The sequence below is a fragment of the Emydura macquarii genome, unplaced genomic scaffold (genome assembly GCF_026122565.2).
Source record: "Emydura macquarii macquarii isolate MOO-44397 ecotype Brisbane River unplaced genomic scaffold, CSIRO-AGI_Emac_v2 contig_2676, whole genome shotgun sequence".
In the NCBI taxonomy this organism is placed as follows: Eukaryota; Metazoa; Chordata; order Testudines; family Chelidae; genus Emydura; species Emydura macquarii.
Genome location: NW_027132813.1, coordinates 13,736,632 through 13,762,591, shown reverse-complemented (window position 1 = coordinate 13,762,591; position 25,960 = coordinate 13,736,632). Strand labels below are relative to the sequence as shown.

At 40.2% G+C, this 25,960-nt stretch overlaps 1 protein-coding gene across 5 annotated transcripts in view; it reads right to left on the bottom strand.

Annotated features, from left to right (window-relative positions):
• Positions 1-25,960, bottom strand: part of RAB3GAP2 (RAB3 GTPase activating non-catalytic protein subunit 2) — an 83,793-nt gene that overhangs the window by 20,672 nt on the left and 37,161 nt on the right. For 3 of the 5 annotated variants that reach the window (XM_067564932.1, XM_067564930.1, XM_067564931.1), the window contains 18 exons: positions 25,385-25,466; positions 20,444-20,491; positions 20,204-20,279; positions 19,950-20,051; positions 17,761-17,860; positions 15,855-15,953; positions 14,925-15,073; positions 13,718-13,797; positions 13,515-13,604; positions 12,452-12,591; positions 10,212-10,428; positions 9,683-9,826; positions 9,194-9,276; positions 6,990-7,054; positions 5,580-5,670; positions 2,504-2,631; positions 1,630-1,843; positions 639-736 (listed from right to left, as the gene is read on the bottom strand). In XM_067564932.1, coding sequence (XP_067421033.1) covers positions 639-736; positions 1,630-1,843; positions 2,504-2,631; positions 5,580-5,670; positions 6,990-7,054; positions 9,194-9,276; positions 9,683-9,826; positions 10,212-10,428; positions 12,452-12,591; positions 13,515-13,604; positions 13,718-13,797; positions 14,925-15,073; positions 15,855-15,953; positions 17,761-17,860; positions 19,950-20,051; positions 20,204-20,279; positions 20,444-20,491; positions 25,385-25,466 — 2,006 coding nt within the window. Of the gene's footprint in view, positions 1-638; positions 737-1,629; positions 1,844-2,503; positions 2,632-5,579; positions 5,671-6,989; positions 7,055-9,193; positions 9,298-9,682; positions 9,827-10,211; positions 10,429-12,451; positions 12,592-13,514; positions 13,605-13,717; positions 13,798-14,924; positions 15,074-15,854; positions 15,954-17,760; positions 17,861-19,949; positions 20,052-20,203; positions 20,280-20,443; positions 20,492-25,384; positions 25,467-25,960 lie in introns of all 5 variants that reach the window. The other 2 variants (XM_067564928.1, XM_067564929.1) reach the window with 1 other exon arrangement.

The window sequence follows — 25,960 nt, the reverse complement described above, 5'->3', positions numbered from 1 at the left end:
AGCACTGCATGGAATGTTTATTTTAAAAACAATTACATTCACTGAAATTTAAAAGATTAGCCTTTTAAAAATGCATTTTCAAAAACAATTTTAAAAATAAATGTAATTTCAAAACATTTCTCATTTATAAAACCTTTTCTATGTTTGAAATGAAAATGTTTTCTTACCAATTCTCGTTCCAGAAAAATATGTATTGCACTTAGATTTATTTTTAATAGGGTTGCTTATCTGCATTTGGCTGCTGGTATGAAGTATATTATTTCCCATAGCAAAAGAGCCATGAATAAAACATCTTTAAGATGGCATATGTGTATTCCTGAATATATATACTAGATCGTAATTAGAATGCAGACATTTTGGGCTAACATTTAAATGCCTCTCTATTTTATCCTGTGTTGTACCCATTTTGTTACATAACATAATTGGCTTAACACTCTCAAAAATCCCATTAAGATCAGAGGGATTTATGGACCTGAAAAAGGGCTGAAGGCTAGGCACCAACAAGCTAAGTTTACATGGTTATACCCAGTGCTTGAAGTTCAATATTGTACACTGGGAAATTTTTCTGGCATTCACATTTTAAAATTCATCAACAGTTTCAGTAAAAAGCAGAGAACATAATTAAATCAGTACCTTACCAATAATAGCTGAGGGCTAAATCCTGCAGATTCCAGCGTATGGCACATTTCCTCTGTGGAACTCTCTCCACACAAACATTTCCAGAAAAAAAAGCTGCCTAAAACAATGAACACGTGAACTTCATCTAAAATGATCGAACACTCAACATGCAGACGACTGGTTCGCCAGGACTTGAGCAGCAGCAGAATACCCTAATATTTTTATCCTTTTTTGGGAAGGAAGAAGGAAAGGTTCACTGACCTGCTCAAGTTAGTGCCTTTCTTTGGCTGATAGGGAGCCTGTGGGTACATAGATAGCCAAGGATAGGGTCAAGGAGATACTTCCCGACAGCTGCCAGGAAGTGGGATACATGGAGCAGCACTGGTTGGAATGACTATTTTACAATAAATTGGAGGGGATGGAGGAGAAATAAACTAAAGTAGACTCTAGGCTACCCTAGAAAGGGCCTTCGGTGTTCACACAAATATAAAGGTTTGAGTTCTTCAGCTCCAGTTCCTCTCATGAGGAAAGTTTGTTGAGGCCATGACTAGAAACCATTTGTCTCACAAATACGGTAGTTTGGTATATGTTAAATAGTTGGGCAGAAGGGCCTAAATTGATATCTGTTAATACTAGGTGCCCTTTGCAGGTGGGGGGGTGGCATGGGGGAGTGAGATAGGTGAGCAGTTGAAAAATACTTCCCTCCTCACTCCAAAGAGGCAGCTTGGTAAAAGTATGGGAGGTTGAGAGGCAGCACCCTGGCAGGAATTCCAGCACCGTTTCCTGCATCTAAAGAGAAAGTGTGGGTTTCTTGCCCTAGCATTGCCCCTGCTAACTGGAAAGCCTCTGCCTTCTTTTATTTCAGTGTCTAATTAGTAAATGTAGTTCTCTGGATAGTAAATGTCCATCCTGTAAATGTTTTTGAGCCCCGTCTTACATGGATTTTAAAGTTAGGCTATAAGAGAATGAAGCAATAATCTGACAAAACACTAGAACTTCAGTAGCTCTTACCTAAAGCTACATATTCTTCTTCGTCTAGTTTCTTCACTAGAATCATGTCCTTTTCATATTCTAAATATTCCAAGAACATTTTCACAGGCAATTTACCAACTTTATCCTCAGCAAATCGAACGGTGGTTTGGGTGTTCTTTTGTTTGTAGTTTTCCAGTAATGTCTGGAGTCTACCAAACTTTTTTTCATCCAGCCTGAGTAGTTTAGCCAAGCCCTTAAAAGCAGAAAGACAAAAACTACAGTAATAATGACCCTATGTATGTTTATATTTAGAGATATCAACATACTAATTCTTCCCACCCAATTTCTCTCTGCTGTATGTAACTAAAGAGTTTTTAATAAGCCAAAAATCATCAAGAAAGTAGCCACCTTGCAAATCACGCAGTCATATTGCAAGGATCTGTAATGCCTAAATTTAGTGTATACACAGAGGCTTGTGTAATGATGCTAGAAGTAAACCAAAATATGACGAAGAACATTTTGTATATTTATTTAGAGTACTAGAAACAGGGCAGATTTAGTCACAAATTAATTTCCAGAATAAACACCTTCTGCCAAAAAGGATAAAGGAAAGCCTTCTGGCACTTAGGACAAAGGACTGGATTCAGGAGACATGAGTTCTATTCCTGGCTCAGTCTCGTACTTCGAGTGATTAACACAATATTGTTAGATAGCTCAATTAATTAGCATGTGTACAGCATATGAGATCATTGAACAGAAGGTACCACAGCCAGGTACCTCTTTAAGTCTTTTTGCCCCAGTTCTGCCATTCTATGTTCTTCATCCCCAATGCCCCAAAATATGTAATTTGCCATTTAATCTACTCGCCAAATGGTTAATTCTTTCCACAGAATTAAGTTTTGAAATTACTTACATCATCAGAGAGCGGAGTGCCTGACTGCATGCTCAAAGAATTCAGTTTGCTGACTGACTCATAAAGATGCAGCAGCTTTAACTTATTTGCACAGAATTGTAGCAACCCTTCATCAACACACACAAGATCTGGAGAGAGAAATAAAGATGCACATTAGTTTGAATGACTGTGTGTGTACTGGAGCTGTGAAATGCTCTTCGCAGCCTCATTAAACTCCTTTCTGAGAGTTAGATGACATAGGCTCCACTGTAATGATTTTGACGCACTGTTGTTCACAATATGATGTTTAATCCATGGCAAATTAAAGCAAGAATGATTTTTGCCCAAAAGAAAAAAGGGCTTTCAGGCTTATTTTTAACAAGAAAAGGGCTGCAATGTGACACTGAACACATGGGCTACTGTAAAGGACCTCTTCTGTACCAGCATGTAAAAATCAGGGAAATACAAGATGCTATAGATTGCAATCCTCAAGTAATTACTCTTTTTAAAAAAAACAAACAAGTTGCATGTACCTGGCAAACTACAATGCTATGGGAACTTTAGTATTTCTTTTGTCATGCTGCCAATATGTGAATATGGTAAATCCTTTAATAAAAAGTTGCAAGTAAAGTTTCCAAGACTAAAATTGAGAAAATGGGCGTTATTGTCTTTCAGTGATAAAACAGAAATCATGTTAACAAAAATCAGTTGAGATCCCCTGGTATTTGTAATTCTTCAGAGTTTGAGAAAAGCAACTAGAAATAACTATGACAGCCAGAGAACACATATGCAATGGATATCAACATAAAGTTTAGAATTTAAAAAAACATTAATACCTCAATCTAGTAATAATTAATTTGACTAAAAAATTAAGTGCTTTCTTTTTTCTCAAACTAAATAAAGAGTATATTCATAGAAGTGGAAAAGTAACTTTTTACACAAGTTGAAAAGCACGATGGAAACATCATGTTTAAGGGAGACTCTGTTTCAGTTTATATAGTAATTCACATTTGTGAAGAAATATGAAACACTTCAGTATAATTAGCACAAAGGTTCCTGCAATTTCAAAACAAGGGTAGATGCAGTCGATTACAAGAACGCCCAAAACAGACACCAATGTCTGCAATTAGGAGTCTTTCTAGACTGTTGAGTTATTACTCAGCATGCATGCTCACTCAGATTGTATTCCACCTACTAAAGCGTAAACTAAAGAACAAAATAATGAATCCAAGCAATGGGCTTAGGTAACAGGAAAAAAAATCACATCATTTGATGTATATGTCTTCTTTCTTGCTTTACCTTGAATGGTCCCTTAAAACATGTTAACTAAGTAATCTCTTCCAGTTTGTATTTAGCTATATTCACACACAGTACATGTTTCCCAGCCTGAAAAAGAGCTCTTGTGTAAACTCGAACGCTTGTCCCTCTCAGCACCAGAAGTTGGTCCAATAAAAGATATTCTCTTACCCACCTTGTCTCTCTACTTTCTTAATCTGCATATATGGGTAGGCAAACCAATTTTTAATGATAACATTTGATAAGCACTACCTGCTACAGGCCCAGGATCACATTCAATGGTATATTAATTTACCTGACATTAAAGGACGTAAATCAAAGATTCTAAACAGATTTTTCTGTACAAAGATTTGTCTTTGAACAAACCATTTGTGGGCACAAATGACTTCCCAGTGTACAATTCTCTCTCTCTATGAAGCTAAGCCACTTCTCAGATACTCGGTTATTAAAAATCCTGGAAACAAAAAGGAAGCCTGCACAGCTTGGTATGGATAATCAATTGACCTTTTCCTCACAATAACAGCATTCACACAGGCCAGCATCTGTTTCAGAATATCCATTTATCCACGGTGCTACTGGCAGATATACCACTATTCCTGCCAAAATAGGAGGCAAGGACTTCAGCCAAGTTTGTTCTTTACTGTGACCAGCAGGGAATACAGTAATACAGCGCAGATGGAAAAACAAGGGGGGTGCATAAAGCACCTGTAAGCTAACAAAGAGGTCTCGATACGTACAGAATGAAAATGGAAATGTACATCTTCCAATTCAGTGTGAAAATAGCTGCTCACAAGAGTCTGTATTTTAGAATTTCATATTTGAGTGGCTAATACATTAGCTATTGAAAGCCAGATCTTGCCCTGATCACAGCAGGTCAAAGATAGGCAGAATACTCCAAGGGTGAAATCCTGGCTCCATTAAAGTCAATGGGAAAACTCCTATTTCATCCCACAGCTCTGAAATTATGCAGATTGCCACACTGTCCAGGGGGGGGGGGGAGGGGGGGGGGGGGGGGGGGGGGGGGAGAGAGGGAGAGGAGGAAGGAGGGGGAGAGGGTAATCCCTCACTACAGTGGTGGCAAGAGACAGGCCCTCCCAACCCACAGGTCTCCAGAGGCAAATTTTGTTTACTCAGGGCCACCATGCACCTCCTGCAGTAGTACATCTGCTGTGAACTGCACTGCCAAGGGTTCGTCTGCTCCTCATCACAGGGTGGAATGGAGTCCATACAAAACAATGACAACAGGATAAACATTATGTTATGCTGGGAAGTCCCTATACATCTGAAGGAGGATGCCATGGAGACAGATTTTTCCCCTCCTCCATCCCTCAACACCCAGTCATGCCGCCAGAACAAGGGAATCCAAAATGCAAGAAGCACTTCAGTAATTTCAAGAGAGGCGTTATGTGGTGTCATCTCAAACCTCCTCTCTGTCAGAATTTTGACAAAATGGGCTTCTTTGCCTGAGAAATCCACCCTTAAGGGAAGTGCCAGATACAGCTCCCATCTTAGGAAGACCTAGAAGTGCAATATCGATGAAGCCATGATGCCAAGGAGGAAGAGATGGGAGGCATCAGGTATCTACGTGGCAAGTGCTACAGAGGGTGCTCACCAACAAGCTGATCCAGGCAGGAAAAAGCTCTACAAAAAGAACTTTTTGCTCTACCTGGAAGAAAATGATGATGCAATGGATTCCCACAATAGATATTCCCCCTCATTCACAGCCATAGTCTCACTTCAAGCGACACCATGGATAGATTTTGTGTGAGTCTACATAATTACAAAATCAACTTTCACTTACCCTGGTGTTTTAAGGTGTCCATCAATGTCTGAGTGATGTTTAAGAGAGCGGAGAGTGGCACACGATCACTTGCCAATATACTTTCCAAAGCCTGTTAGCAAAAATTTAACAAAATAAAGTATTTCCATTCATTTTGCTTCATGTTACTATTGATGCATTTAAGAAAGCCCAGAACAATACAAGTCAGGATGTTTTTAGTTACTATTTCCCTTACATATATTTGCATTGTAAAGGCTTTACCCAGTGGTTCCTAACCCGTGGGGGTCTTTCAAAGTGGCCCACACTCTCTTCCCATTGGCTGCAGAAGGGAGCCGCTGCCTAAGGACCCAGGCAGAGCACGTTGCCACGGGGCTACAAGACCGGTGCAGGCTCCTTGCTGCAGCCAAGGGGATGGGAAATCAGTGCTCCCCTCCCGCTAGCAGTAGCAGGGAGTATGCCAAAGTGCTCCACCTGGGTCGACAGGTGCTGGGGTTCCTGCTGGAGCCAGAGGGAGGGGAGATCAGTGCTCCTCTTCCCCTGCTCCAGCAGAGCAAAGCACTTTGACTGGGTTCCTAGGCGCTGGGGTCCCTGCTGGAGCCTGAGGGAGGGGAGCACTAATCTCCTGTCCCCCTGGCTGCAGAAGGGAGCCACTGCATAGGGACCCAGGTGGAGCGCACAGAGCTACAGGATGCAAGTGGTTTCCCTGCTACAGCCAGGGGGACGGGAGATCAGTGAGAAGGCAGCCTCCTGACTGAAATCCTTCCGTTTGGCTGCTGTGGTGGGGGGAGGGGGAAGATACAGCTGCTGGCAGAGCAGCCAGGACCCACCATGCTTGAGGAGGGGCAGGATTCTAAAAATCAGTGTCTTCCGGTTTGGCCTGCACTTAGCAGGCCACCTACCATGACTTAGCTGTCAGACCATGTGTTTCAGTGTGTAGTGGCAATCACTCATCTATACTAGTGCTTTGTCTGAGAGTGTGTGACATACTGTGAGTAATTTGTAGGTGTAAAATAGTGAATGTAAAAATGACCACAGTAGCATCAAAATGTTTACTTTAAATATGTAGTGATTTGCGGTCCTTACTGGTGTATACGTCAATACATTTTTTTATGAGTTGATAGACTGGTGGCCCTTCAGGACTATAAAAATGATATTTGTGGCCGTCGAGCCAAAAAGGTTGGGAACCACTGGTTTTACCCTTTACAATACAAATTGATCCTGCAGCAATGTCACAAATCAATAAGATTTCTACATGGTAAGTTATAGAAAAAATAAAATAAGCAATTCTGTAAAGCAAGTCCTTAAGCTTTGTCAATTAGAAACCATGGAAAGAATTGTTAAGAAAACTGTGAAAGATTTAATGGCTTTATACTAAAGTCTGATCACATGAAATTCTTTTCCAGATTGTAACTCCCTCTTCTCAATATTCACCTGTTTTTTTGTAGCAGGGTATTTAATATCAAGAATTAATTCCTTTGCTTCAGCTTCAACCAAGTCTGCAAACAAAGACGATCAAGTAATTAATTCATAATTTCAACATGGATTCTGAAAAGCAAGTCATTCTGCACCACAGTTAAGATGGAGATTTATTTACATTTTAATTGTTTGGTTTGACATGATAGGAAGACCTGCCACTATTAACTTGGAAAAAACTCAGACTGAGTGTTTGCAGTGTTGTTGTAGCTGTGTTGGTCCCAAGATATCAGAGACACAAGGTTGCTGGAGGCCTAGCATGGCCCAAGTTGTTTGACCACTGGTGAGTTGCTTGACCACTGTATGAAGCCTAGGCTCAGCAGCCTGGCCCTGACTCTTCTGGTAGTTTTTTATGGCTGGCAGAGACCAACAGAGTACTGAGTAAACTTGTGGTATCTCAATTTCTGCACACCACAGCAAATAGTTTGTTAGTTTACAGTTGCACAAAGATAAAGATGAATGAGGTCAAAAGTTTATACATTTTACAATAAGGTGCGTTCTTTCCCAACGCCTCTCCCACAACCAAATGTTGTTTTGATCCAATTATCATGGCAAGAACATAATAAAAAATAAAGTATACAGAAATAAAACAGTGCTAAATTAACCCATTTATCTTGGGTGATTGAAACATCAACCAAGATAAATGAATGAAAGGATGCTGTGTATAAAAGAGTATAAAAAACCACCACCCAGGCAATGGCGCACACTTCATCACTGCCTGATTCTGCAAGAGATGCTGTTGGCCTGATCCCCTGGCAGGCCTCTGGAAGCAAGCTGTTTCTGTATGCTGCCTCTTGAGTGAACACATAACTCTTTGGGTCTAGTGAGTATGATATATTGTAGTTAATTTTTGATTTTGTACTGAACTAACTATCTATCTATCTAAGAAATCCTTGCACATTAAATCTTACTGATCTGCAAATCTGGCATTGCTCAGAAAGAATGCCTCACAACAAAGGTGAGTGAGGTAATATCAGAAGTAACAGAAGTTGTAATATCTTTTATTGGATCCTCACCCACCTTGTCTCTCAGAAACTGAGTGGCACATATCATTCCTGACTTGTCTCTTTTGTAAGAAAAAAATTACATATAGGAAGAAGGGTGTCTATGCTCAAAACAAGCATGGAGGCTATGTATCACTTAAGGTTTAAGCACTCAAAATAGAGCCAATTAGTACTTAAGTGGTGGACGGGGCTTGTGCTTGCTCTTTGTACAAGGGTGGACTTCACCCAAGGAGCCTTTTAAAAATATACAGGCTATTTACAAAAGTCAGGGCACAATTCATTCCAATATGCACTTGGAGCCTGCAAAACTATTTTACCCTGCCCTGTGGAACCTCACTTTTAATACAAATGAACTGTGTCATACCAAGTAAACTGCGTTAACAATAGGATGGGTGTGCAAAAAGTACTAACATAAGGATGCTATTAGTGGGGGCACTGTGTAGAAGACATAAAAATTACTGTACTTCCATTTAATTTCAAAAGGACTCTTCAGATGCCTCTGCTGTCGAGAACAATTGCTCTAAAATTAAACTTTAGAATTATGTGCTGAACATCTCCAAATAACCAAGATAAGAAAGACATGCAGCACACTGAAAATTTACCTTTTTATGCTGTTTCGCAGGCCTGCACAATCCAGATCCACTGGACTAATCAGCTGCTTCTGCAGCTGCTGACATCACATGCAATACTGAACTCTTCTGGAGAAAGTACTACCTATCCCCTAACTCTTCCCAGTTACAGCATGTCTCCAAAATTGTTAGGTTTTTTGTTCTTGGTGAAATTGTATTAAGAAATTCATAATTCCAGTGAACATAGTTAAAAAACAAGGATTAGACAGCAGTGAAACTCAATAATGAATACAACATTCCCAGCAAACTGTTTGGCAGACAATTTGAGACTTATCTAGACTTTGCAGATCTGTATAAAGAAATGAACATGAACTGAACGCTCTTCTTAATCTAGTTTTTTGAATAAGAAGTTTGCAGGTCATTTTTAAATATGCAAACAAATTCACTTACACCTAATGAACATTAAGATGGCACAATCTGCAGGTGTAGACGTATGATATACATTAGATACACTAGGAATACAGGGTGGGTATTGTATGATTCAGTTGGTGAGACATTAAAAAATAATCAACATTTAGGAGAAACCTACCCAGATTTGAGGTTTTAGCTTTGAGTAAAGCACTTAACTTCTTCACTAGATGCATATCCTTTGCTCGTTCACTCTTTTTATCACTGAAAAAGATTTTTAAATATCTATATAAACAAAGTGAAATAGTCAGTGAAAAAGTTCTGTCTGCAAATTTTATGTTTGTTACTTTTGAGTTACATCACTGGTGAAAGCATTTTCTTGTTCACTCTGGCATGAAATTAAAATCGTTACTAGTTATTCTAAAACTCAGATACAAAACTCATACAAAATACTCATGAATTTCATCTTCCAGAGTCTGCCATCCTTATTCACACTGAGTACACCTTGCTCCACGAGACTATTCCAGGAGTAATGCCCTACTCAGCATGAGAAAGGATGGCAGAATCTGGCCTTCTGGAACTAAAAACCAATTTCAAACACTTATCATAAGACTTCCATTAAGAAAAGATAGTTAAAGTAAATTATTATATAAAACTAAGCTAACCTTACCTTAGTGCTAAATGGAAAGGTACATGAACGGTTTTTATGCTTCCAGACACTGGATCAATAAGACAGATCTGGTAAGTCTGAGACTGCCAACCTTGACTGGTCACATGGTTTAAACCCATTATTTTGTAACCAGGGTACAGCAACCTGAAACAAAAACACACAGATATGGCCATTACAGTGAAGAGTGAAATTACCAACATGCATTTTTGGTATAGGACACAAGGAAGAATTTCACACAGCCAGGGCCCACCACAGCTAGTGTAAAACATCAGAACATCTAATCAGTGATCTGTGCCTACAAAGATTAGCAGTGGAAAAGGAAAAGGAAACATTCTCATTCATAAATAATGCATTCACTGCACTGCATTCAAGCAAGTATCAGAGGCACTGACAGCAATTCTAAAACAGTCTACCAGCATTTGCTGCGGTGTACAATGGAATAAGATTGCTTGAGAGGCAGGAATGTCTACTACACACTTATTTACCCCACTAGCACAGCGTACTTGTCAACATGCTAAGCATTTCTTACCTACAATGTTTCCCCACATTGAAGGCACCAACCCGGGGTCCTTGCTGAGTGCTCCATACTTCCAGGATTCCTCTTCTTGGAGCATAGATCACAAGAAATTGAGCCACTCTACTTGGACCTCGAGTACTCCCAAAAGGAGAAAAATCCACCTTTTCAGCTTCTCTTTCATGAAGGTCCTCTACGGTCTGAATCCAACCAAGTTGTGCATCACGATATCCTTTGTAAGGAAGGATAGGAATTAGTTTACACAAATACATAGATCTCTTTCCCCTCCCTTTAAAATTGCTTGATCCTGGAACAGGGTTTATATTATATAGATGTTCGGTGGAAGGCTACTGTGCCCTCCCAAAAAATTCTATTGTGACCATTTAAATGCTATTTAACAGTAATATAAGTCCCCTTTCCCAGCCTAAATACCTTTACTCACATTTAGTTCACTAACACATTGATTGGGCCAACTGCTCTTTCTCCCCCAACCAAGCTCTTCCGAGACAGAGAAAATGGCATGCCTTCCAGGACAGTGCATGAACATGATCAAGTCACCATGAAAATGCCTGAGATTTAGCACACACAAGCGATATCAACAACCCCTCCCAAGCCACACTACAATTAGCATACAAAACAAATTTTAAAACTGAAGTATAATTTAATTGTGAGGTTTCTAAAGTGTTAGTGGAATAAGTGAAAAGTAAAGTATGATTTCAGTTGCCTATCTACTTAAGATTTGCTTACCTCAATAGACATTTCAGGCAAAACATTCAGTTACTAAACATTTTTTTAGCAGTTTACAACTACGACTTGGAAAGAGAGAGAGCGTGTGTTGTTCATATCATCCTTTGTTATAAACAGTTTTAAGCAACTTGCAATAAATGCTGGGAAACCTGGCAGACCAAACGTTTTGTTTAGCAAATGCTTGCTCAACTGAATAAATAAAGACAGTAAGTAAAGCAACACGCTTCCACAAACACAAGTGGTTAAAGATAATTTGAAAAGATCAGTAACACAGAAGAGAAAAATGATGAGTGTATGTATCTGAACTGATAGAGAAGCACCAGATAAACACCAACGCTAGGGAAAAGAATGCACAGGAGATACAGGGCGACGGCAACCATTATGCTACAGTAGCTGAAACTGAGAAACTAAGCAGCCTGGAGGGATGTGGAAATAAATGTTCCTTCATCCCCTCCATTAGTTCTAATGGAGTTCCCTGTACACAGCCCATGTGCCCATGGGAATGTTTGCTTGAAAATTTGATTTCTGTAGTTCCTAACTAACTCCAGTTTTGGTTTCCCTTCTTAGACCTCTCCACAGCATAGGGCCAACTACAATGGCTGTCTAGAAAGAAATGAGACTCCACTATGCTTTTCCTGTAGACTTAATTCAGGAAAGCCAGTATCTCTGGTCCAAGCCAACCTTGAGTAGGAGAGGGAGAAGTGACATGCACGGAATACTGTCTATTGCCTCTGAAGTAAATACTGCTCTAATGGCCTTCTGAACTTCTGGGTTTGCACTGTGAGGGAAGTGGGAGGACAGGGTGCTGCTAGAGATATTTGTGGCTTCCAAGAAACCAGGTCCAGATATTAGGGGAGTTACAAAGAATTGTTTTCTACAAGTCCTATCCAGGGATTGTAATACTGATTGTGACTGCTGTTGGAGTCTTGCAGATAGCAACGTCTGCATCTCCTCTTTCCCACAGAACAACTGGGGCGCAGAGAGATAAGACTGATAACTCTGCCTTGGAACAGCCCAGAACACCGGCAAGAGAAGCAAACTGACCCCAACAAAGCAGGAAACAGGTGGAATTTTCAGCCCTTCCTAGTGATTTCCTCAGCCTTTTTATGGTGTGTAAGGTAGGAGAACTGAAAGCTGTTGCTTCTTATCTCAACTGAGGCAGAGAAGAAACGACCTGCACAAATCTTGAGTAAATGAGCTCAATATTCTTCAAGAGAATGACTTGATCAGCTGCTGCATGCTGCAGTCAGGTCTAGGAAGGAAAACTCAATATCTGATGAGGCTGTTAATTAAACCCTTACTGTAGATCTCACCAATAATATGTTACGGTCCAGTTCTATAACTGTGTCACACTTGAGTTTATATTAAATCTGTTTCAGAGATCACAGAGTAGCAATAACTGCCATGATAAAAGGCAAAGTACGCAAAATTCTAAGCACAACTGAACATAAAGGGCCACACCATCTCCAAGCAAACTAATTGCTGTATTGATATGTATCAACATGTACCTTTCCACATACGAATGGCAAGTCCTCTTGTAACATCCAGTAAAAGAACTCTTCCAAAGTCATCGGTTACTGCTGCCAACGTGTTACATGGAGACAGACATATGCTTTCACCATGGCGCCGGGAATCTGGAAGTCCAAACCTGAAAATCAAACATTCAGTTAAATTGTTATCAAAAGATACTACATCCATTACTTTAGAATTATGAACAGTACCTTTTGCAAGATTATAGAAAAATACTTTTTTCTAGGATGCCAAAAAGGTGGATTTTTCTGTTTTTGTTAACAAAAATAAAGACAGCATTTTGCTATTACAAAATTTTATGCTGTTATTTACTCTGAAACCTTGCAACTTTATAAAAATCTCACTATGATCATATTACAAAGTGATAAAACATGAAAGGCCCAGTTCAGTTCAGTTCACAAGTAAAACTTCAAAGATCAGGCTATGCTTGATGTCCCTTTTGCCTTGGCATGCATGGAGTCTTGCAACAGTGGGTGATCTCGGTGATTCTTTCCTATTGCTGACCAGAGCCAGCCATACCTAGAGACACAGCATGACCTATTGTTTAGAAATCAGGAGAACTAGATTTAATCCCTCCGTTTTCCACTGGCTTTCTCTGAACCATTAGACAAGTCACAACCTCTCTGTGCTCCAGTTTCCTTAACAATAAAATGAGGATAACATCCATAAGTTGTTGTAAGGTACTTTTTACATCTTTGCACACAAAGCAAAGCATTTTGTACAGTGAGCGTATTTACAAGCTTGCTCATGCAGCTCTATTGAGTCACCTCAATTGTAAACTTTAGGCCTGCTGTTCCAGGACTTAGCCTATTCAGCAGTGATTCCCGTGCTGCTAAAGTAGGCAGGTTTTTGTTTTCTTTTATTTTGGAGGGCAAAAGCTAAATAGAGATCATTAAATTAATTCCATTTATAAACTAAGTTAATTGAAACTAAACTCAAATTTAAAAAAAAATCCCAGCACAAGATTACCACTTTCAAAAGCTATTCAGACAATCAAGAAACAGAGCTTCAAAGCAACAGACAAATAGGTGTCAAACTTGCCTCACAGCTAACGGGGTAGCAGGTTCAACTTTTGGTTTTTGCTTTTGGACAGCTTCTTCTTCATGTTTACTCTTCCAACCAAGCCAGCCACTTGCAACAGAAAAAGTTATCAGCAGAATACCAATGATTCCAAAACTTTAAAAAAAAGAAAAGGAAAGAAAAGGAAAGAAAAGAACACACTAATTTATTTTGCATTTCATTACCTGGCAGCATTAAAGAATGCTGAAGTCAGTTTACTCGCAACTGCTAATGCGACGTGAGACAACAGTGGCTGTGTGCTACCCTGAAGGAAAAAATAAAAAAATTCTTAGAAAGCAACAAAATAAATAATTAAACAATGATTTCTCTTATCACTACAACGTAAGAACTCAAGTGCTCAAACACATTCAACACGAACCATTGACCTGAACTACAGCAATGAAAAAAAATGTACTGCAGCCAAAGTCTTGAAATGGATGTTGCCAAATTTGACATCATCCACATTAATTTTCAATACAAGCAAAAACTACAGAAGATCTCAGCTATGTAGGCCTCCTGGGCCAGGTACTAGAAAAAGAGGTAGAGGTTCAGCAAACTGTCAATTCAATGTCTCTAAAAGGATGTCATTCCACGTTTCCAAGTTTCACCTTGCTTTTTCAGAGGCCCTCTGAGAATCTCTGGTAGCCAACTATGCTGTGCTACAACAGAAGTTAAAAACCATAGTCCATAATGCTTCATAGAGAGCTAGCTTGTTGTGTATTGCTGGATTCCTTATTGACTCCAAAATAAGTACGTTTTCTCAAAAATGTTTTGCAAAATATTAGCTGGACAACATTCCGATATTACTTTCTCTTAACCACCTTATTGACCTAGATAATGAGATTACACTCTGTCTTATATGGTTCAAATATACAGAAGGTAAACAGGAACATAAATATAGCCATGTTTTTCCACCAATAAATAAGAGTACATAAATATTTTGTGAAAGGGTCATGGCAAGCAAAACAATTTTAATTCTCTACTAAAATGGTTAAATGTGATTTAAAACTTATTTTTAAGCTTATTTCCTTAAACCATGAAAGAATAGTGAGTGGAAGACAAAGTCTCAACTAACAAAATAAATCTTTTTAAAACGTTTCTATATTTCAATTATTTTTTTAAAAAAAACTTAAGGATTTTAAAAGTTACAGGACTTGGATGGCAGGAGCCAGTAGCACATTTCACAAAGAAACCCTTCCAATCAAAAGGGATTTTTCCCAATTACAGCTAAATTCTGAAGACTGGAGAACCTCCCCACAAACTGGAGTAAATGAAGCATTCTTCAAAAATAGCCCTTTTTTAATATGGAAAAAGAAAGGGTATTAAATCTCTTGCCTCCCACCTGAGACAAACTGATTCTTTTATCATGCCCATTTCACAATACATACATACCTCCAGGGCATAAAAGAAACCAGTGAAAGGATTGGAGCCTACGGTAATGTACTGAGACATAGCAGGTGGACTATTCTTTATAGCTGCATTATATCCACCTATATTGGAGGCAGTCTTCATTTGATCAAAAGGAGACAGCGTCATGATACCTAATATGGAGGGGAAAAATTAATACTTCAGGTTATGTAAATTCAACACAAATGGGCATTTCAGGCTCTTGAATTCTAAACCTACTCCTGCACTCTTAGCCGAACAGTCAATTCTAGAAAAATACAAGGCCCGACTTCATTCACATCTGGTTCTTGCATACTATATATAGCTGTATTACTGGATATCTAAACCTGATTATACATTTTAGTACGGAAGCCACATATTGATACTTGGAATCAACTGACCATTTTTATTTCAAACAAACCCAGTAGATGCAACAACAACAAAAAAACCTGCTTGCGATCTGTTTTAATTTTAAAGGTTTCAGTTTTTATCTTTTGTTTTTGAGGGAGAGTGCGATGGTGGGAGGAGTGAGACCTGCCCCTATGGCAACAGCAGAGGAAGGAAGCTCAAGCAGGGCAGTTCTTGACAAGTTACTTGGCTAACCGGAACAGCATAAAACACCCCACAGAGCCAGTACGGGGTGCTGGATGACAAATAGCATCAGGTACTTCCATACACCAAATTTAGCAATAGAAAGAGGGATGGGGAAGTATATATGTCACTAGATACCCAGATACCCTTCTTCTTAACAGGTACTCACAGCCCACTTCTCTCTTTCCTTTCTCCAAAGACAGCTAGAGGGGGCCTAGTTTGTTTCCCTCAACTATTTGCCTGTCCATGATGGAGACTTGGGGACAAGCAAACATCCTCCTATCCCTAGAGGGCCAAATGAGGTCTCATCTACTTGAATGTCTGAGGATAAATGGCAACACTTACCTACACTGGCATGGTCAACTATGGTGTCCACATCCTGCAAACCCCACTTCTTATAGGCTAATGGCGGGGGTTGTATGTTCTCATTGCCTGATGCTGCGGCTGCCAATTTGTTACAAAAATTGAGACATAAGTAAAAAGCTATTAGCTCATTAGATTTCTTACCCTTAAATATTATCTCATGTCAGCGTGTGCTACAATGTTTTATATTATCAGTTACAATACAGTGAACACTGAGAGAAATGCCAGTGGGCAATCATTTAATATTGTGATTAATAAGACATTACATACAATAACTTTATCTATAGGGTTTCATATAAGTATTGTCAGACTTTTTTGTATAATACATTTAAGGACATGCTGCACAAAGTTAGAATATGAATGTTTTATCCATTTTTCAGAAGTTAGGATACTATAAAACTTAACTGGACAAAATTTCATTCACAACATCTAGCTATATTTGTTAAGTCCAAAATAAATCCATGGAGATTTTTTTTGTCTTATTAGTTATTTATGGTTTAATAAGAATGTTTCTGTGGCAGTTCAAGCACAATATTGGTCTCTCTCCTGGTACTGAGTGTCATTACTGGAGACTGTCCTATGCCAAACCTAAGTAAGCAGGTCCTACAAAGACCCAAATTCACAGGATATGTGACAGTAGGCTTTAGTCACACTTGAATTTCTACTAATGCTCTCATCTCAAACTCTGTGCAAATTTAAGACAACACATATACAAGGGATTAGCATGTGAAAGATGCTGGAGTGCTTCTACTGCAAGCATTGAAGTGCAGCTAGATCTAATTGCTCTCATTTGTGAACAGTGATCATTTCTCAGACAGTAACAGTAAGGCTATACTTTGGTGGTAGGGAGCGGTTATAGCCAGAATTAATATCTATGCCTTTTCCTGTGGGACACAATATAAAAAGGAATGCTAGTCCTAGGGGCTCTTAACTTAGGGGATGGAAGCCTTCTCTCTTCCTTGCCCTCAATGGAAATGTTCTCCTCCCGTGGGCACCAGCCTCAAGCTAACAACAGTGCTGCTGGCCCCGCAATTCCTGATGTTCCCATGCTGGCAGCTCCATTACTGTTCCTCCTTATTCCTGGCCTAACAATGTCCCCATTCCCTGTCACTGGTCCCTGGTGCATAGCAGAGATTCAGAACAGGCAACAGAGAGCTGGAGCACAGTAAGAGGCAAAAGCAATCAGGACTCAGTGCAAGCAACAGCTTTTGATTAAGCCCATCTCCCAGCAGTGAGAGACCCTCCCTCCATGCAGCACACCATTGCTTGATGGTTCTCCCTTAAACTCAGGAAGATGACCAGTTCCCAAGGTGTAGCGCACTTGGATTAGCAAGAATCTCAAGATTGATAATACAAGAAACCAAGGTAAACAGCAGGGCAAGACAGAAAGGAGTAAGTATTTTTCCTTCACAGAAAGATCTAATAGCTTTTAGCATTTGTCACATCTTAAAGGATATTAACCATTAAAAATGAAGAGCATCTACCCACAGCAGAATCACTGTTATGACAGCAGCATTTCCCAAAACCTTTCCTAAAAGGAAAACACTCAACTAAAACACAATGCTAAATGAAATCACTGGGCGGACCCCGCCAGACACTGAGAAGGTGAACCTAAGGTGACGGTGTACCAGCAAGTCACATCTTCTCCAGTCAACATCCTCAGGCAAGCTGGGTTCTGAGGATGTGCATTTCTCGAAAAATATTTTCCTGCACTTAACTACAAGCCTGTATAAAACTGACAAACCATGTTGGTTTTTACTCCAGTCTGATACAATTAACATGAATTTAAAATGATTCTGTATTAACATACAATATAACAAACAGACTTCTGTACGTACAAGTACTACTGTTGGTCACAGCAATTAGACAGCTTCTCTCAGAGACATACCTCTTGCTACCTGATTACGACAAGCACGAAGGGACTGAAAGAGGCTGAAACCATCAATAGTCACAACTGCTGCTGGATACAGAATACTCAGTTCTTCATTCTTTATTAAAAACAATGACGTAAAGGAGACAATCACTTTCACCATCATCACATCAGCTTAGTTCTTTTCCTCTTTGAAGAAAAGCTTTGTAAATAATACAAGGCAACAAGTGTTATGTCTGAACAGTTAATTTCTAACAGACTCCACACAATGGAATATCAGGCAGAGACAAAGAAAAGAAGTTTAAAAAACTCTCCAACATCTCAGCATACAATTAACAATTATTCAAATACAGACTCAATTCTGTATTTACTGTCTACCTGTTGTCTTCTTTCATTGAACTTCATGTCCCTCATCTATTTATATTTTAATGGTTTAAGGAGAGAGCATACAAGTTACAGAAACTTGTAAAGGTCATCTTGGTACAAGTTTATCTAGATATCAAAGGATTTATGGCCCAAATCCTATATCTGGATTAGGGTCCAAATTGGCACTTGGACACATGAATGTCCATTTTATACACCCTTGTGTCCATCTGCAAGATTTAGATGTATTGTTAAAACCTCCATATTTCAAAATTGGGTCCACAATGTCTTGCTAAATTGTCGTCATAGATGAACACTTGTTGTATAAAGATACATTTTCTAATATTTCATTGGTTTTTGCATGATGAATTCTAATTCAGCAACGAGTGCAGAACGGTGGGTTTTTCCATAACTCTGTGTTGTGTGGGTCGCATCCACACAATATATATACTACCTGTACATCTACCAAAAAAAAACGGTTCAGTGTTTGATATCTGACAGCAATGCAATTCAAATCGATATAGTATATTTCATTTAAACACTGGCAAAATGTCTACCAAGAGCATTTTAAATTAGCAAAATAAGTCAAAACATTAACCTGTCTATACAGGTGTGGCTGAGCAGGTGTGCATGTGTAGGAGAAAGAGCAAGTGTGTGTAGGTGAAATTTGTGTGAAAGACAGGAAGTGTATATGTGAGAGACAGCCAGTGTGTGAGTCTTGGGAGACAGACAGTACTAGTGCCCACGATATACAATGCTTGAGGGGGAAGAGGGGAGCCTGAATCAACTGGTTTCTGTACAACAGTCAGGATTGTTCTGGGCTGTTGATCGCTACAAGATAATTGTGAATCCCTGCTTACAGTGGCCTGAAAAAAGCATGAGACTGTGACACTTTGCGACTCTGCCCACTTCATGCCTTGCCTGAGCGCAGTCCACAAAACTGCTGCAGTGTCAGCAGTGTGTTGTAGTGCAGGGGGCAGTGTGCATGGCGTATGGCACACAGCAGCACTGTGCCCTGGGTGCCTCTCCCCTGGAACTCATCTGATGCAGGGACAGACTGCCGAGCTGCTGTCTCTGTGCGTGGGTGAGTGCACATTGACCCCCGGCTGGTGGTAGTGACTATGAAGGCGGTGTGCAGCTGGGATAGATGGGGCTGCTCCATGTCCCGTTCAGTGCAGTGGGCACCAGGAGTGTGCACTCCTATATGGGATTCAACACTGGGGTGCTGTCCAGGCCAGAAAGGGTCACTGATTGCATGGGAGGGAGAGAGGAAGAGGGCTCCTTCCCACTCCGGTCCTGCACATATCCCTCCACACCTGCTCCCAGTCAATGGCAGGGGTTATCCCACCTACTGAGACATGGGGGACCCTTACTGGGAAGCCACTCGACAAATTTCCACCCCACACCAGCTCTCGTCCCAGAGACGGGACTTACAGGGCAGCCTCCTGCTCTGACTGTGAGCTCTGGGTCCAACATGACCAGCTAGGGACAGACAGGCAGCCCAGGGCTGGGTGGATACAGGGGGTGCTGCAGCTCGGAGCAGGCTAGTCCCCCCCAGGCAGGGGAGGAAGCACTCCAGCAGGGCTCTGTGATGCTGTCTTCCACTCAGTTGGCCCCGGCCCCATCCCTGCCAAGACCCAAGAGTGTGGCAATTGACGTGTGGCACATCAAGAAATCTGTATGGCAATCTTTACATTTTTTAGCAAGATGTCACATGAGTGTGCTGATTGGGCCACAAGTAGCCCAAGGGGTGAGAATCACACACTGGAGGATTCATGTAGGAAAAAAACATGCCACATCCTGAAACAATACTATTTTGCTTTTGAAATGGTCTGCTACACTACCTGTTCTGTGACTCCAGGATGCCTTGCAACCTCATAGGTTCTGCATTTAAGCTGCAAGACAGGATCTTCATTTAAGAGCTGTGCAAGAAGGAGCACTCCATTCTAAGAAAGAAAGAATAATTAACATGAAAATGTATTCACTAATTCACCTTTTCTTAGGAAAGGCTCGCAATATGGTTGATACAAATAAAAGTTTACAAGTCACAGTGATACATCACTTCTTTGCAGCTGAATGGTGCTGAAAGAAGACTCACCTCAGTGTAGAAACGGACGTAGCCAGAGGTAAAACCTACCACGATGCAGGTCCAGTCAGGACGGCCTGTTGAGCTTCTGTCCCATAAAAGGATAAAACAAATGAAAATGAAAGATCAAATTTTGCTTTCAATTATACACATACAAATTCCATTGACTTTAAAAGGATTAGCATGCATTTATCTGAAGGCAGAAGTTGGCTCTTAGGCGTTTTAATTGCTAAAAAGCTAGTCTATTCTTACCTCTTTTGGCTTGCCAGTGGAATGCACAATGCACTACTTACACATTCACTAGAAACAGAAAATAAAAATATTAAGCATATCTCATGCCTGACAGTTTGAAGTTACATACTGCTATAGTTCTATAGTACACAGCAGATCTTGCCAGCATTAAATATATTTTAATAATTTTAATATATTTTAAAAATATATCAAGACTCAAAATGATTAAGTAATGAGGTAAAAATATTGTGTAATATACAATGCAACCGTATTTGTAAAATTATATACAATTTCTATTCAAAGCTCCTGAAGAAAAAAAATCCTAATTTCTGGTTTTTGAGGGGAAAAAAACCATATAATTTATGCTATAGAATAATGCACATAAAGATTTTTCAGATTAAGATACCTGTGGTGCACAGACAGAACAACAATGTATGTAAAAACACGTTAGAAATGTGGAATGCCACAGGAACAGAAACATGAAACTGTTTTAGAAGTTTGAAAACAAGCTACAGTTTATGATAAGAGAGAGTCATAGTAAAAATAAAAAAGGCTACAGAACTGAAATTTGAAAGAAAAAAGAAGCTAGAAACTAATGCAGTAAATGCCTTCTGTACATCACTACTAAAAGGCAAAGATTAACCAGTCACTTTGCAGTCAAAATAACAATGATGTACACTGAAGAACGGGCAGAACAATTAAGTGCAGAATTCAGGAAATCCATTTAGGATTACTCAAATGAGCATGAAAAACAAAGAAGTCTGAGGCTGTTGACTGAAAATTTAAGGCAAGGACATATCTTTAGTTTTCAGCTGACCACTATAAACAGGTTAAGGATCATAAAGATTTTAGATTCAAATGAGATCTAGAATCTCAAGTGTCAGAGTGGAGGAATTGGTATAGAATTGTTTTATATAGTTTTTAAGTAAGCAACAGTATCACGAACTAATCTGGATTTGGGATCCATAAATTGCATGATTGTTCTAAAATATTTGTGAGTACTAGGACAAATGTTCTGAATAAGACTATTGAGAAAAGCAGACTGTGGATATACAGAACAGGTTTTAAAGAGTAATGTGACTTTACCAGGAAAAAAAATTAGTGCAATATAATATGGCAAGTTGCTGTGCTCATATACTATATTTCCTATTTTAAAGAAAAAAAATTAAATGCTCTATAAAGACTAATAAACATGAAAAAAGATAAAAGAAAATATCCAAGAGATACACATTTATAAAAACATATAGGATCTTTGCTGCTAAAGTTGGTATGAGTTAAATGAAAGGTAAATACAGGAGAACCTTGCTAATTTTCAGCTTGATTGACTACAGGCCTGGTTGGTCTGACTAAGGGCTACTGGGTTTCACCTCTCCTTAGCAAAGATTTAACAGTAGATTGCTCTAGACAGACAAAGACTTCACTGTGTGTGCAAAATTACTAGGGTACTTTTAGTAGTATACGAAGTAGAATCAAACTATTAAAACTAAGCTATAGTTGTCAAGACAAATTAAGAAAGTACACTCTGATGCAGAACACTCAGTTTTCATGGTTTGTTTGTTCGTTTAGCCATTTGCAAAAATTCCTTAAGCTGCAATGGCTCTCCCCAGTCAGTGTAATTAGCAAGCATTTACTGTATAAGAATAATGAACACCACAAATATAAAAGAGTTTTCCAAGACAATCACACACAATTTGGGCAGGGGAAAGCAGACAAATAATTAAGGTTCCTTTGAGACAAATAAAAACCAAAGACTCCAAGAAATACCTACTTTGGATATTCGTTTTCCTACATACGGATACAGATTTTATTTCCCCCATGAGATAAAGTTTTAAATTTATTATGGAAACATTTAGTAAACGTGAAAAGGTTCTATGAAACAGACAGCATATCAGCTCCAGGTGACATTTCCAATGACATTTAAAGTGTAAATTCCTTCTGAAACAACAGTTTCTGCAAGCATTACACGTCAGTGCTATTCCCATAAGAATAAGAAAGTGACTAAGGTTGGCAATTAAAAAAAGCTTGAGATATTCTAAACACAAGTTTGACGTCAGTTGTAAATTAATTAAAACTTATAAGATTAAGGAACTAACTGAAACCACATATGTAAAATTAAAGCTTAGTAAACAGAGGTTATTGTCAGTTGAGGAAGATACTGGAAAAAATGTCAAAGTCTTTAAGCACTATATGTAGCTACAATAAGAGAGTTACACTACTATAGAATTAGAAGTCTCTCCTATTTGAAACACCTGTAAACCCTTAACTGGAGCAGTAAAGGTAGTGATTATACCGCAGCTAAAGAAATACCTCCCACAAGGGACTAACATACTGAAATGGATTCTACTAATTTAAAAAGGAATAGCCTCTGTGCAACAGGCCATGTTATTTGAATATTGGGGAAGGAAGCAAAGAAAAGCCAGATGCATATTGTGATATTTATCAAAGGTAACTCAGCTCAGATGTAGGCAGTATCGGGTTTTTAAACAAGGTTCATGTCTTCCAAAATTTCACATGGGTTGATAAAACCAACATCCCCAGCTCCGTTTAACCACAAAATTGTACATACTCCTAACATGACACACAGTTGCAGGTGTTTAAAGGAGCATTTAAAGGGAAATAGCAACTCAAGAAGGTAAATCTAAGAGGGTTTACAGAAATACCTGAGCTATACAAGGAAAGGGGGGCAAGTGAAATATTTTCTGCTATCAGAAAATAAACCACAAAGAAATTCTGTGTTCTCTCTAGCTCGTTTGGTTAGAATGACAACTGAAACCAATGCCAAAATGTAATATGGAAGTCAAAGCCAAAAGCTAGACTTGGAAGTAAAATTTTCTAAAGCACCTAAGTAACTTATGGGCCCAAATCCCATTTTTAAAAGAGGTTTTGGCACTTAAGAGGCCACTTACCATGGACCTTCAAGGTCAGAGTTAGGAGGGCAACAAATGCAACAAGTTCACAGAATTTGGGGGAAAAAGGGCTTTGCATCATATGAGTCATAATTTCTCAACCTATGGTACGCGTACCTCTGGGGGTACGAGACACACAGGAAGGGGGTACTCAGGAAAAAAAGAGAAGGGGAGGCAGGCAGCAGCTGCCGACTTCTGGGGAATCCTGGCGGCAGCAGCCCACTTCCCACCCAGTCCCAGCTCCTAGCTGGGAGGCAGGCGGCAGGTACTACAGTCCCAGGAAGCCGGGCTGCAGCCACCCGCTTCCCACCTGGTCCCAGCTGAGAAGCAGGCGGCAGCCACCGGCCTTTCCAGAAGGCATGCGACAGCTCCCCACTTCCCGCAGGATCACAGCTCCCAGGTGTGTGGCAGCCGCTGGCTTCTGGGGAAGCCGGGCAGCAGCAGCCCACTTCCTGCCCAGTCACAGCTCCCAGCGGCGAGGCGGGCGGTAGCCACCAGCTTTTGGGGGAAACAGGCAGCAGCCCCCCGCTTCCCACCGGGTCCCAGTTCCCACCTGGGAGGTGGGCGGCAGCTGCCACAGTCCTGGGAAGCTGGGCTGCAGCCTCCCACTTCCCGGCCGGTCCCAGCTTGGAGGCAGGCGGCAGCTGCCGGCTTTTGAGGGAGGCGGGTGGCAGCTGCCCGCTTCCTGCCAGATCCCAGCCCCCCACTTCCCACCTGGTTACAGCTCCCCGCTGGGAGGCAGGCAACAGCCACTAGCTTCTGGGGGAGGCAGGCAGCAGTCCCCAGCTTCCTGCCGGGTCCCAGCTCCCAGGCGGGAGCACAGTGGAAGCCTCCTGCGTCTTGTCAGCTGGGCTCGCAGCTGGGTGGCAGCCACCCGCACCCCGGCTCTAAGCCAAGGGACAGCCTCCAGCACCCTGGCTTGAAGATGGGCAGCAGCTGCCTGCCCACATCCCTGGTCCCAGCCGACGCAGAAGCTTCCTCTGCCCCAGCTTGGATTGGGTGGCAGTCACCCTCCTCCCAGGCTGGCAGCCAGGCGGCAGCCGCCTACAACTTGCCCAGGTGGCAACCCCCCTCCCTGGCTCAAAGCCCAGTGCCCAGAAAACTTGTCAACTTCACTGCTCTATGACAGCCCCAGATTTTACCAGTTGCCTCTTTTCCTGGCGCTCTCTCTCGCCCTCCTTCCCTCCTCTCAAATCTAAGGCACAAAATTTGGCACAGAGCTTTATATTCCCCAGCATTGGCATGCCGCTCAAAGCCTCGTAGCTTTGGCCAACATCACCTCCAGCCCAGGTACATACTTGAGTTGTGCACCCCTGGTGTAGAGGTGGTAACCCTACTCACACCAGATCGGACATCTGTCATATCACGGCCTTATATACTCAGCCCTTCTTCCAACATATGGCTCACATTAGTCTGTAAATATAAAATCCCATGGAAAACTGAGTGTTGGGGTACTTATTAAAATTTCCAGAAGTTAGGGGGTACTTGCTACTTAAAAGGTTGAGAAACACTGCTATAAGTAATGATCTATAGCTATGACTTGGGGGGTTTCAGTATTGGTGTGATATGAAAATGTGGAGGGGATCCTGACAGACTACTTCTGTCATCAGCCCCAGCACACCATGATAGAACAGTCTCCCCCGCTCCCCAAACAACAATTTTAACTACTCAGTAGATACTCAGTTTTATTTTCTTGCTAAGTTAAGGAATTTGAAAGGTTTGGTGACAGTCCAGATCTGTGAACAATTTTTTTTTTTAATAATAATTATATGTATACCCACTAATTTACATATAATCACACCCAGGAACCTCACTCAAAATAACAAGTGGAAGCTTTTAGATTCGGGCACTATTTTTAGCCACATAACTTATTCCAGTACAGAATTCTTAAGGCTGGAAGATATAAATCACCAACTGGGATAAAAATCATTTAGTCAGTTTCCTTTCTCCAAACTATTTGTAAAGTACATTAAGATAAACAGAACAAAGCACTAATTAGTAACAGTTTAAAAAGTGGTATTTAATCATTCACGTAAACTTAGAATTCAATACATACCCTTCTTCAACATTCAGAGAGCCACTCCAACCAACAGCATATTGCATTTCCTCCTTCCCCTTGTCGCTATATTTCCATTTTGCTGACATTAAAAAAGACATTGTCCATAAAGAATAAGATGTTAAAAGGTTATTTTAAAAAAAACAACATAGTTCTTAATATTCCTCAATATAAAGACATTTAGGTCAGGGACCATTTAAAAAAAAATCTCTCACCACAGGAAGTGAGTATGTTCTATTTACCTGAGGAGGGAATTGGGAAACAGAACTCGTGGATTTTTTTCCTCACTTCAGTAATTTAATGTGATCGTATGCACGTCACGTAACCCCTCTTCATGCTCCTCCATTGACTAATTTATGTTTTAAAAAAAAAGTTACACCACTAATCTACTTCACTGTAGCTACAAGGCTTATTTCAAAGAGTGAGTTCCTCAGATGAAAAGCGCAATGAAAGTGCAAAAATACTATTACCTGGTGTGGTTGTCCACAATGAGATTAAAATCCCAGAGTCTGAATTAACAAACACATAGAGGAAAGTGGACAAATATACACTAGTTCTAAACATTTTATTTTCATA